We start from the raw sequence: 10,996 nt of genomic DNA, 5'->3' as shown, positions 1-10,996 counted from the left end.
TTCAACTGCAACTTAATTTATTGCTTTGTGTCAAGTTAATCCGCATATCCTTAAAACTACTTACAAATTCAATTGTTATCTGATTTTGAGGGTAAACAAATAAATTTAAGGGCCTCTCAATATAATTTCGTCTTAGGCCACAAGATTCGTTGAGCCACCCGTAACAACCATCCAAATAAGCTGTAGATGCAAAAAATATGACATTTTTGCATGTTGGAACTTGAACGATTTCATGTGGAGTTCGTTTGTTGTCCCAGCCAAAAATGGATTCAATTTTTCATTTTACTCTCTTTCAATCTTATCCCTATACCTACAAACTGCCTTGTATCCAACTCTATGCAAATAACTTAGCGATCTTAATTAGCCAAGATTAATTGACTCTATTCTTAAAATAATTCATCTCTGACACACTCAAGATTAAGTAGACTTTAACATAATCATGTAATGACTGAAACTCAATAAGAACACGTTAATACCAACACATGGCAAGCTATGTAGTATATTTCATGTCAATCTGAGACCAAGTAAATCTCAGTTTGATACAAGTCATTTTCATATTCTAATCTAACTACTATGGATCAAAACTAAGATCTGAAAGTAGTAATAATAGTAACAAGTGGGACCCTGAAATGTCTTGAGAAACCAGACAATTTTCCTGCCAAACATACCTAACGTATCACTTGTCTTAAATGTCTTGAACATGTGATGTTGCACTTATTTAAACTACGGCATGGGTATATCAAACTCAGATATTCTATCTTGTATCGGTTACAAAAGCAGGAGGAGGGGAGGCACAAGCCGAGCTACATATTCGAACGAATTTAATAATTTTTATTAAATAATATATTTATATTAAAATTTTATTAAATATGTACAGATATTAAATTCAAACTCAATCATTAACATTTAAAGTTATCGTTCTAAAATTTGGAACCCATAAAATTGAAATATTAAATCCATCGATGTTCCAAAGCCCTTATTGCATCAAAAGATGCTTTATTTTCATGGGATTTCGATTTATTACTGTGAAGTGATTTCTCTTTTCAATTATTCTTCAAAATAGACCATTCTATAGTGAAATTTTAGTTATAGAAAACCTCTCGTTTCTTTAAATAGAAATTGTTGGAAGTATATTTGAAATAGAATGATTCTCAAAAGTGAGGGATGAATATGGAAAATTCATATAACTAGCACCAACTAGTTTGACTCCATATATATAACCAACACAACTAATTTGACCTTAAATGTAATTGATTAATTGATAAAGATATTTTTTTTAAATAATAAGGAAGATAATATTTAGGGTTGAAATCAAGAATATATTCACATTCCACAAGCAGATCTAGCAATAAGAAAATCTTATTAAGTGGAGAAGCAATTAGGTGAATTTGCAAGATAATTTATTTGAAAAAGAAGAGAATACTCTCTTGGGTCCACTTTAATGAGCCTTTTTTTTGTGATCCATAATATTTGTTTTTTCAAATATAAAAAAAAAATTAATTTCTTTTTACAAAGCTGCCCTTAGAGTAAAGAGATTGAGAGTATTTGTTGTATTTTTAATGAACAAATTAAGGTTAATAGTGGACTTGAGGGAGTATAATTTATTATTGGTTTTATCATAAGATCACATGTAATTCTCCATCAATTAATCGTGACACATGGGGCAGTTGAATGGATAATATGTACAAAGGTCAAAATAAGAATATGATTACTTATATCAATTTGTTGCCAACCACTAATCATTATACTAATTGCACAATTAGTATAATTGCACAACCACTTATAAATGCCGATGCCATAAAGCGGTTATGGCAAGAATATGCCATGATTCAAGGGCTAAACAATAATAACCACGTACTTTGTCATAATCATTCATATATATGGTTATTTCCTATTATTAAAAGTGCATGGAATATGTCATAGAAATAAATCATGCAATTTGCATAATTTATAGGTATTCCCTATCTTTTGTCATTATATGCTTAATTAAAGTTCAGGTCAACTACGTAATTTAGGTTAAATCTGAATTGGACGGCAAAAATGATAAGTACATTACATTTGTTAACATGTTGACTACTATAAAAAGATTGATTGGGCATGTTACTTGTATCCTCTTGGATTTGATCATGTCACGTTCTTTCTACATGATATATGAAACTCTAGAGGTTCACTCCCCCTCTCTCCCAACACACTTAGAAAAAGAGAGAGGAATTTGAATTGTTTCACACACAGGTTAATATCTGAGCTATGAAATCATTTCCATGGGTAATATGGTAGTTATTCTTGTAGGCTTATATTGGGCCTTTTTTGTTCTTTTCTTCAAAATTAATAGGAAAATAATATTGTATAATCTCTCTTAAAATAATTGCTGAAAAAACGTATAATTTTTGTATATTTTTGTGTGTATATACATTTGCATGTTATATACAAAAATTATATAAATTTTATATATTTTTCAGCTACCGAATGCAAATAGTTTCTGGTACGGGCTAAAAGTGATAATATCCTTATATGATATTGTAAAAATTGCACGGAGTGCCTTATTTGGTCGCCCCCATTTAACCTATACCCATTCTTTTAAAAAGTTTTAACTTGTACCCATTTTTTAAACACTTTCAGCCCCCTTTCTCCTTCTCCTTCTCCTTCTCCTTCTTCTTCTTCTTCTTCTTCTTCTTCTTCTTCTTCTTCTTCTTCCTTCAGCTGCTGGTGGTGCTGCTATAAAATTTCAGTTCATGGGATGATTGCCATAAGTATGTTTATTAGATTATTTAAAAATAAATTATTATACAATACAAAAAGACAGTGAATTTGCGGCGGTTATATCTTGCACATTACGACGGTCTATAACCGCCACTAGGACAATTAATGGCGGCTAGTGAAAATGCCAAAATCGAAGGCGCCACAAAGTTGGTATCGCGGTTTTCTAAAATCCGCCGCAATTGAATATAACATAAAGCGACGGTTTTATATATTTAAACTAGCGGTTTCAACTCACCACAATTATATATTAGATTATATCTGAAACTGTGGCGGTCCAAACCGCCGTAATTATCCTCACAGCCCATCCAATAGTTTCTCTTCAATATATAATTCTTTTTCACATTTTTAACATTCCATTTTACACCATGTCCTACGCTATCAAACTTATGTATTACTTTATAATAGTTTTGACACAAATATAAGGGGAAGATCAACTAAATAAATCAATCATCATATATTAAAAGAATAAGCATTTTAAAATTACATCATAAAATGTAACTAAATTTCAAGGAGTAATATTTTACATTCCATGAGGAAAATAATTCTCGCAAATCCTAAACTTGTTCTTTGTTATTTCTATGTGGTGTACTTCTTGGGTTGTCAAGTGATGATACAATTTTGCTACATCCAGTGCCTACAAAATAAATCGAAACAAAAAGCAATAAGATACTCAAAAGGATCAAGATACAAACATGGATCAAGATACAAACATATATGTGTATATATATACATACTAGTTACAATTCTCGAGCATCATAGCATCAACAATCTCCATATAAAGCATCAGGTGTTATAACTAAGTGTTGTAACTGAAAACATAAAAGAATTTTCTTACCAAGAACTAAGTGTTGTAACTGAAAACATAAAAAAAAAATTTAGCAGCAGAGCAAAAATGCCGAAGAACTCCTGGTGTTAATCGAATATATTTGTGATTTGTACAGTGATAATTCGCCAAAATATAAGGTAATTGAAACATAAGGCCAGACATATATGACATGCCTCTTATCAAGTAAGATCTTGAGTAGCTTGAGAGTCACATGAATAGGGGCAGTACCATCCAAAGCTGAAGAGGATAAAGAAACATGATCAAAAGTATATTCGTATCTGCACATCTAAGCAATCATAGGGGTAAATTTACCATAATTTTTAATAATAAATAGATTTGTAGGAGTCCTTTAAATATTTAACCTCTTCAGGTAAAATCCCTGAGAATTCAGTAATTAACAGCAAAAAAGTTCACGAAGAAAAAGTTATATACGACAGGTTAATCAATTAGTAGCTTGCATTAAGACTATTAGCACAAACCTCCGAATATTACTCTAAACAGAAATACTCGAAGTTTAATTTGCTAACCTTCTTTTGAGGTAGGACCAAAGTCTCTTATTGTGAGAGCACTCTCCCTTTGAAATGTGTTATAGGCACACCTTTTTTATCTGCTTGACAAAAAATTATGTTCTGTTGTCCTGAACGTGTTATAGGCACACCTTTTTTACCGCCTAACATTTGCATTCATGCAATGCAAGTAGTTTTACAAACAAACTACACCTTTTCTCCCAAAAGATATAAGTTGAAAGACAACATTACATAATTTTGTGGAGAGACCAATATTTGCTAAAAAGTAACATTGAATATTAGATAAAAGGGATATCATCATTAGACTACTTTGTGACCTCATATGATGTATGAGAAATCATAATCTTCTTCATAGAAGAAGGAACAATATACATAGTATTACACTTTAATCGGACCCACGCATACTTAAGATTAAAAGTGTACGCAGGACATAAACAACAAAAAAAGGAAGACATAAAAGAGGAAAGAGAACGTATTTACCTTGGAGCACAAACACAAATGAGACTCACGAAGCATCCTCAAGACAATTTGCAGCCTCGTATGTCCAAAGCGCCCGAGCTGTATCTACAACATTATCTACAAGCTAGAGAGCTATCAGATTAGATATTAACATCATCACCAATAGAGTAAAAATCCAAGAAATCAAGATAGCAAAGCCATGGATATCACCTAAAAGATCCCAACAATACATACACCAGCTAATATACTGCAATTAGCATCAATAACCAAATCAAAACAAAAAGGACCACTAATGACAAAAATTCAACATATGTTGCAGGCCTTCATCTGATAAAAATCCCTTACTAAATAGTGAGTGGTCACTTGTGACAATATTGCCACTTTTAGACATAACCATCTGTAAGAATCATCTTTTTCAAAATCGTACAACCTATAAAAATGTCAATATATTTCATAATCTGTGGTATAAGTATACTCCTCCACGTCTTATCAAACCCCCCTCTCAATAGCGATAATGAATCGAGAGAGCGAGAAAGAGCTAACACTTTCTGTTTTCCTTTTCTTTTCCTACCGTAGATATATAGTCTGGACTATTCTTTAACAAGGGAAATTCTAGTAAATGATACTAAAATTAGTTCACGCAGCATATTCAATCCTTCAAGTTCCTTAACCCACATAATAATACATGGCAGAAGTAGATGACCATGAAAATTATTCCTCACACGGCTCTTGATATAACCAGTTGACTAATTCTCAAGCCCAAATCAATTAAGATCTCTATATAATCCTCTATACATATTCTGTTCCGTCCTGCTAATACATCTTCAAATGCCCAATAATAGAAATGCAATCAATAATCCTTATAAAAAATGTCAAATTCAACTTCTAGTGGTCAATCTTAAAAATAAGTGCCAACTTCAAACACAAAGTTATTAATTTTACTTTTCATCTTGCAAAATTAATAGAAATGATTCCGTCTGAGCAGCACATAAGCAACACACAAGTTCTCACTTTTCACATTTCAAATCAGGGCTAGTTCTTTTAAACAAGTATCATCAAATATTCAAAGTTTGAATCTTTTTCTTTATATCTTTTTCATTTCACAACCTCTTTTTTGCTTATTTTAATTGGAATCAACAGTTCCGTGTTCAAATTACACACAGCCTAAGGATTCTCACTTCTCTTAACCATAAACTGATGGATAAGTTCTAACCAAACCAAAAAAAAATCTAGAAAATTTCAATTACAAAATAATTTGTTCCTAACAACACAAGATATTTAAAATCTCCGAAAGAAGTTCCAACAACTACATAATGAGGCATAGTGAAAAAAATAAAGTAACCGTATATCCACATAAATGCATACATACATAAGTAAAAAGGAGCGAGAAATAGAGAGTACCTAGGTGAATTGATCCGCATATATCAAAGGCACGACGAAGATTAGCGAAATTCTTGCCAGCTTTATCGAAGAGATGTCGAGAAGAGGGGAAGGAAGTGAGAGATTAAGAGAGGAGAGGGAGTCGCCGGCTATAGCGATTGGCAATATGTGAGATAGAAGCAAATTGGATAACAAATTAGGGTTTACTCGAAGCAGATAGTGGAGGAAAGGTGGGGTGGAGTTTTCGAATTTGTGAAGTATAAATAGGGGACGGTATAATCGTTGTCTTATTTTGTAAATTCATAATATGGAGGTTTGAAAACATCCGTAATTTGTTGTTTATTGTGGCAGTTTGGTGTAACCGCCATTATAAAACCGCCATAATTGCACCATTTTTTTTGTAGTGTAATTAATAATTACGTAAGTTAGTAGACAATAATTTATGAATATTTCCACGTACGGGAAGTTTAAGGTCACACTTAGTGATTCTTTTCATGATAATTCTGTTCTTTTCACGTTTATTGTTTTCAAAATTTATGATTTAGATACTGTTGACAATTTGATTATTTATCTAATATGTTAGAAAACTTTTTCAAAAACTTCAGCTTATATAGTGCTGAAGTTTTTACAAATGAACTAAATAATTTCAGCATCTTCTGCTGAAGCTTTTGAAAAAGCTTTATGACAAAACTAATGAATCCAGGACAAAAAAACTTCAGCTTATTTAGTGTTGAAGTTTTTACAAATGAACTAAATAACAGCATCTTCTACTGAAATTTTTGAAAAAGCTTATCCAGGACAAAAAAAACTTCAGCTTATTTAGTGTTGAAGTTTTTGAAAAAGCTTAATGACAAAACTAATGAATCCGGGACAAAAAAAACTCCAGCTTATTTAGTGCAATTACAAACAAAAACTCCAGCTTAAATAATTAGTTTCCTTTATTATCGTATTTTTTAAAGGAGATTGGATATGTCTAGATGATAGTTTAAATCATGATAAAGAGGCAAAGGGGTTATAAGTATGATGGAAATCGATGAGGTCTTCAAATTTTCTATAGTGATTTAAATTATTTCCAATACATTTTTAATAAATACATAAAGTAGTATTACATACTTACATGGGTTGAGCTAGAAGGTTTACCTATGGTTCGGTGCAAATCCAATAACTTTAGTTCAAATCATATTTTATATTAAAAAAATTATTAAATATATTCCATAGATTAAATTTAGACGATAGTACTAATACCCCGATATATCTATCTGAGTATTTCACATACCAAGAGAAATAATAAATATGTTAGTAGACAACAAATGAAGCATAGGCATATATGCTTACCTACACTTCTTTTACATGCCATGGTCTTTTGCCTTCACTTTATTTATGTAGAATTCCAGAATCATACCTTTAATGTATTCTTGCATTTAATTTCCTCATTCAAATTCTCACTTTCTTGATAAAATTCTCACAATCTTTGTCTCACTTAGTTACTTATAGATTCTATATTCTGGTAGTTCAACTGTTCCTCTAAGTTCGCCCCATATAAAAACCTCTCTATTTCAACCTTAACGACACGTTCAAATTTGGAATTTCACTTCACAAAAAGCATTCCAATTTGTTGAAAATTTTGAGATTTGGTTAAGATGTTCAAAGAGAAAATCATGGTAGAAGTCATTTTAGCTGTTGCTTTCCTTTCTTTTCTTGCTTTCTCAGGTAAGTATTCCTTCAAACGTGCTTCTAATTAAAAAAAAAATTGTCGTTGTAGTTTCTCTTTAATCTTCTTGAATTATTGCAATATTACCCTTTTTGCCATATACCATATTTTATTATTTTCAAATACTGGTTATATTTGCAAATACTAAACTTTAGAGCCCGTTTGGCTATTAAAAAAAATTCACTTTTTTTCGAAATCTTTTTCACTTTTTTCCGAAATCAGTGTTTGGCCATAATTTTTCAATTTTCACTTGAAGATGAATTCCGGAATTTTTCGAAAATTTGAAAAACTCCAAAAAGTTATTTTCCAAAATTTTCACTTAAATCACTCACAAAAATTCAAAAATAATCCAAAATTGTATTCATGTCCAAACACAGCTCTAATTTCAAATATCATTTTTATTTGAATTTTATTTTCACTTTTTTCCCGAAATTTTACAATTCTTACGTCCAAATGCCCAATTAGTATTATAAATACTGGTCAACTGTTAAAAAGAAACGTCATGTCAAAACTTATTTCAGTGAAATAATAATTTTCACTCACAAAACTCCAATTTTTTTCAAGTAAAGTTTGTATCCAAACACAACAGGTCAAAAATACTCTTTTCAACTTCGATTTCAAATACTCAATAAATTTTTTTCAGCTTCAATCAAATATTATCTAAATGCCTACTAATTATTCTTACATCTTATTCTTCCCTTTTTTTTTTTTTTTTTTTTTTTTTTAATGTAGATGCATTTCCACTAGCAAACATGATTGGAGTAAATTATGGAAGGCTAGGAAACAATTTACCATCTCAATATGAATCAATAGAGCATATAAAAAACATGAAAGCTGGTAGAGTGAAGCTATATGATGCAAATCCAGAGATACTTAGATTATTATCAGGCACAAATCTTCATGTCTCAATCATGGTACCAAATGATCAAATCTCAATTGTAGCTGCAAATCAATCAGCTGCAAACCAATGGGTACGCGATAACGTTCTTTCTTACTATCCAAACACTATGATCCGATATATTTTAGTAGGAAATGAAGTTTTAAGTAACAAGGATGATCAAAGTTTATGGTATGATCTTGTTCCAGCAATGAGAAATATCAAGAAATCGATCGATGAACATAGAATTCACAACATTAAAATTGGTACACCTTTAGCTATGGACATGTTACAAACCTCATTTCCACCTTCAAGTGGTGAATTTAGGTTAGATATTCCAAGAAACTCACTATTGATACCATTGTTGAGATTCTTGAATTGGACAAAATCTTACTTCTTTATTGATGTTTACCCTTATTTCTCATGGTCCCAAAATCCATCTTCAATTAGTCTTGATTTTGCACTATTTAAAGGTACTCAAATCTATAAGGATCCACTTAGTGGCTATGTTTACACAAACCTCTTGGATCAAATGCTTGATTCAGTGATATTTGCAATGGAAAAATTAGGGTTTTACAATATTAGATTGGCAATAGCAGAAACTGGATGGCCTAATGGAGGTGACTATGATCAAATTGGTGCTAATATCTACAATGCAGCTACATATAACCGAAATCTTGTACGTAGATTGACATCACAACCACCCATTGGTACACCAGCTCGTCCAGGGTCAACGATACCTACGTTTATTTTTTCACTCTACGATGAAAATCAAAAGGAAGGTCCAGGGACTGAGAGGCATTGGGGTTTGTTACAACCAAATGGTAAGGCAATTTACGATATCGACTTGACAGGAGAGATATCAGAGTCTGAATTATCTAAGTTACCAGTGCCAAAAAATAATGGACCATTTCATGGGAAGTTATGGTGTGTTTTGGCAAAGGATATTGTGAATGAAAAGGATTTAGGACAAGCTTTGGAATTTGCATGTAAGAGAGATGGGATATGTGATGAACTTTCTCCTGAAAAATCATGTTATCAACCTGTTTCAATTGTTGCTCATGCAAATTATGCATTTAGTTCATATTGGGCTAAGTTTAGAAAGGATGGTGAAATTTGTCATTTCAATGGGCTTGCTGTTCAAACCACTCTTGACCCAAGTAAGTACCCAAAACTGTTCCCTCATAAGGATTCTTTAAAATATTGAATGGAATTAAAATCAAGAAGAAAGGATTTTTAAAGAATGATTTAACTTATATACATCCACGACATAAAGAATTTTTATATTTTAGTGTATTTTAACTTGCTTTATCAGATATTATGTCTTATTTTCTAGGTTAATAATACCACTTATTACGTTAGATTAGATGTAATTATATTTTTGGAGACCATAGTATTAAAAAAAAGAACGAGAGTCTTGGCGTAACTGATAAAGTTGTTGTCATGTGACCAAGAGGTCACGAGTTTGAGCCATGAAAACAGCTTCTTGTAAAAATGCAAGATAATTAAAGTTGCGGCCCTTCCCCGGACCCCGCATAACGGGAGCTTAGTGGACCGGACTACTCTTTTGTAATTTTAGAAAAATTTATGCTCTTTTAATATACTTTAGTTGATTTTTTCTTTCTATTATGTTCATGATATTACATACTAATAAACTTTTTTGTTGATTTGGCAATTTTGGGCAGGTCATGGATCATGCAAATTCCCTTATGTTTCTCTCTGAAAACAGTTTTTGGGAGATGCATTTGGAGCTAATTATATTTGCTCTCATCTTGAGAAGTGGAATATTCTTTATTAGGAGTATTTAAGAAATTGTAATAAACTTTATTTATTTTCTGAAGTAAATTTAATTCAATGATGGGAATTGATTGCAGTTGTCAATAGAAATTTGTTTCTTTTTGCACCAATATGCAGTGAATTCTCTAATAAAATTTGTCAAGTTAAGTGCCTCCCAGAATTATCTAAGACATTGATGGGACTGCTCCTCCCTTAACCAGAGGTCTCGAGTTCGAGCTCTGGGTATGGAAAAATCCTTGGTAGGGAGCGCCTTCCCCCTAATGGGGCTCTACGCTGTGCGAATCCGAATATAGTCCGGGCTCCAATACGGGTACCGGACACCGGGTGGGAAATAAAAAAAAAGTTTCGTACGCGTGGGTAAGTAAAATACAGAAAACTAAAGAACACACAATTTAATGTGGAAAATCACATGGCTCAAAAGGTACAAAAACTACAACCTACCACGAAGGATTTAACTCCAACTTTCTAAAAATACATCCTCCTTATTCAATCTTAGATTTTTTATCATTTCCTCGACCTCCTTAACTTTCTAAAAAGGAGCACTTAGGGATATAAAAGAGAGAGATTGTCAAATGCAATGTATGTGATTAATTGGGTAATATTTAGTAATAGCACTATAATATTATCTTCTGCAACACCCCAGCCCATTAGTGATATTG

The 10,996-nt window shown here is 31.8% G+C and overlaps 1 protein-coding gene and 1 long non-coding RNA gene across 4 annotated transcripts; one reads left to right on the top strand and one right to left on the bottom strand.

Moving 5' to 3' along the window:
• Window positions 1-3,179: 3,179 nt before the first annotated feature.
• On the bottom strand, window positions 3,180-6,266 carry LOC107812678 (uncharacterized). Of its 3 annotated transcripts, none has more exons than XR_012704108.1 (4): window positions 5,974-6,266; window positions 4,594-4,696; window positions 3,495-3,823; window positions 3,180-3,394 (listed from the first exon to the last, which is right to left on the bottom strand). It is a non-coding gene; the product is annotated as an uncharacterized LOC107812678 (long non-coding RNA). The 3 variants fall into 3 exon arrangements; XR_012704109.1 differs by having other exon boundaries at window positions 3,760-3,823; window positions 5,974-6,263; XR_001654161.2 differs by having other exon boundaries at window positions 3,180-3,823; window positions 5,974-6,261.
• A 1,264-nt stretch (window positions 6,267-7,530) lies between these two features.
• LOC107812679 (putative glucan endo-1,3-beta-glucosidase A6) lies at window positions 7,531-10,459 on the top strand. Its single transcript, XM_075241138.1, has 3 exons — window positions 7,531-7,662; window positions 8,396-9,700; window positions 10,226-10,459. The coding sequence occupies exons 1-3, from the start codon at window positions 7,593-7,595 to the stop codon at window positions 10,261-10,263; spliced, it is 1,413 nt and encodes a 470-aa protein (XP_075097239.1). The 5' UTR covers window positions 7,531-7,592; the 3' UTR covers window positions 10,264-10,459.
• The last annotated feature ends 537 nt before the right edge of the window (window positions 10,460-10,996 follow it).

The sequence above is a fragment of the Nicotiana tabacum genome, chromosome 20 (assembly GCF_000715075.1).
Source record: "Nicotiana tabacum cultivar K326 chromosome 20, ASM71507v2, whole genome shotgun sequence".
NCBI classification, from domain to species: domain Eukaryota; kingdom Viridiplantae; phylum Streptophyta; class Magnoliopsida; order Solanales; family Solanaceae; genus Nicotiana; species Nicotiana tabacum.
The sequence above is the reverse complement of the archived record's forward strand: the minus strand, read 5'-3'. Positions and strand labels throughout refer to the sequence as shown.

Coding starts and splice junctions, on each gene's coding strand:
- LOC107812679 (XM_075241138.1), top strand. CDS start 7,593: ATGTTCAAAGAGAAAATCATGGTAGAAGTCATTTTAGCTGTTGCTTTC. Junction 7,663..8,395: donor TTCTTTTCTTGCTTTCTCAG/GTAAGTATTCCT, acceptor TTTTTAATGTAG/ATGCATTTCCACTAGCAAAC. Junction 9,701..10,225: donor TCAAACCACTCTTGACCCAA/GTAAGTACCCAA, acceptor AATTTTGGGCAG/GTCATGGATCATGCAAATTC.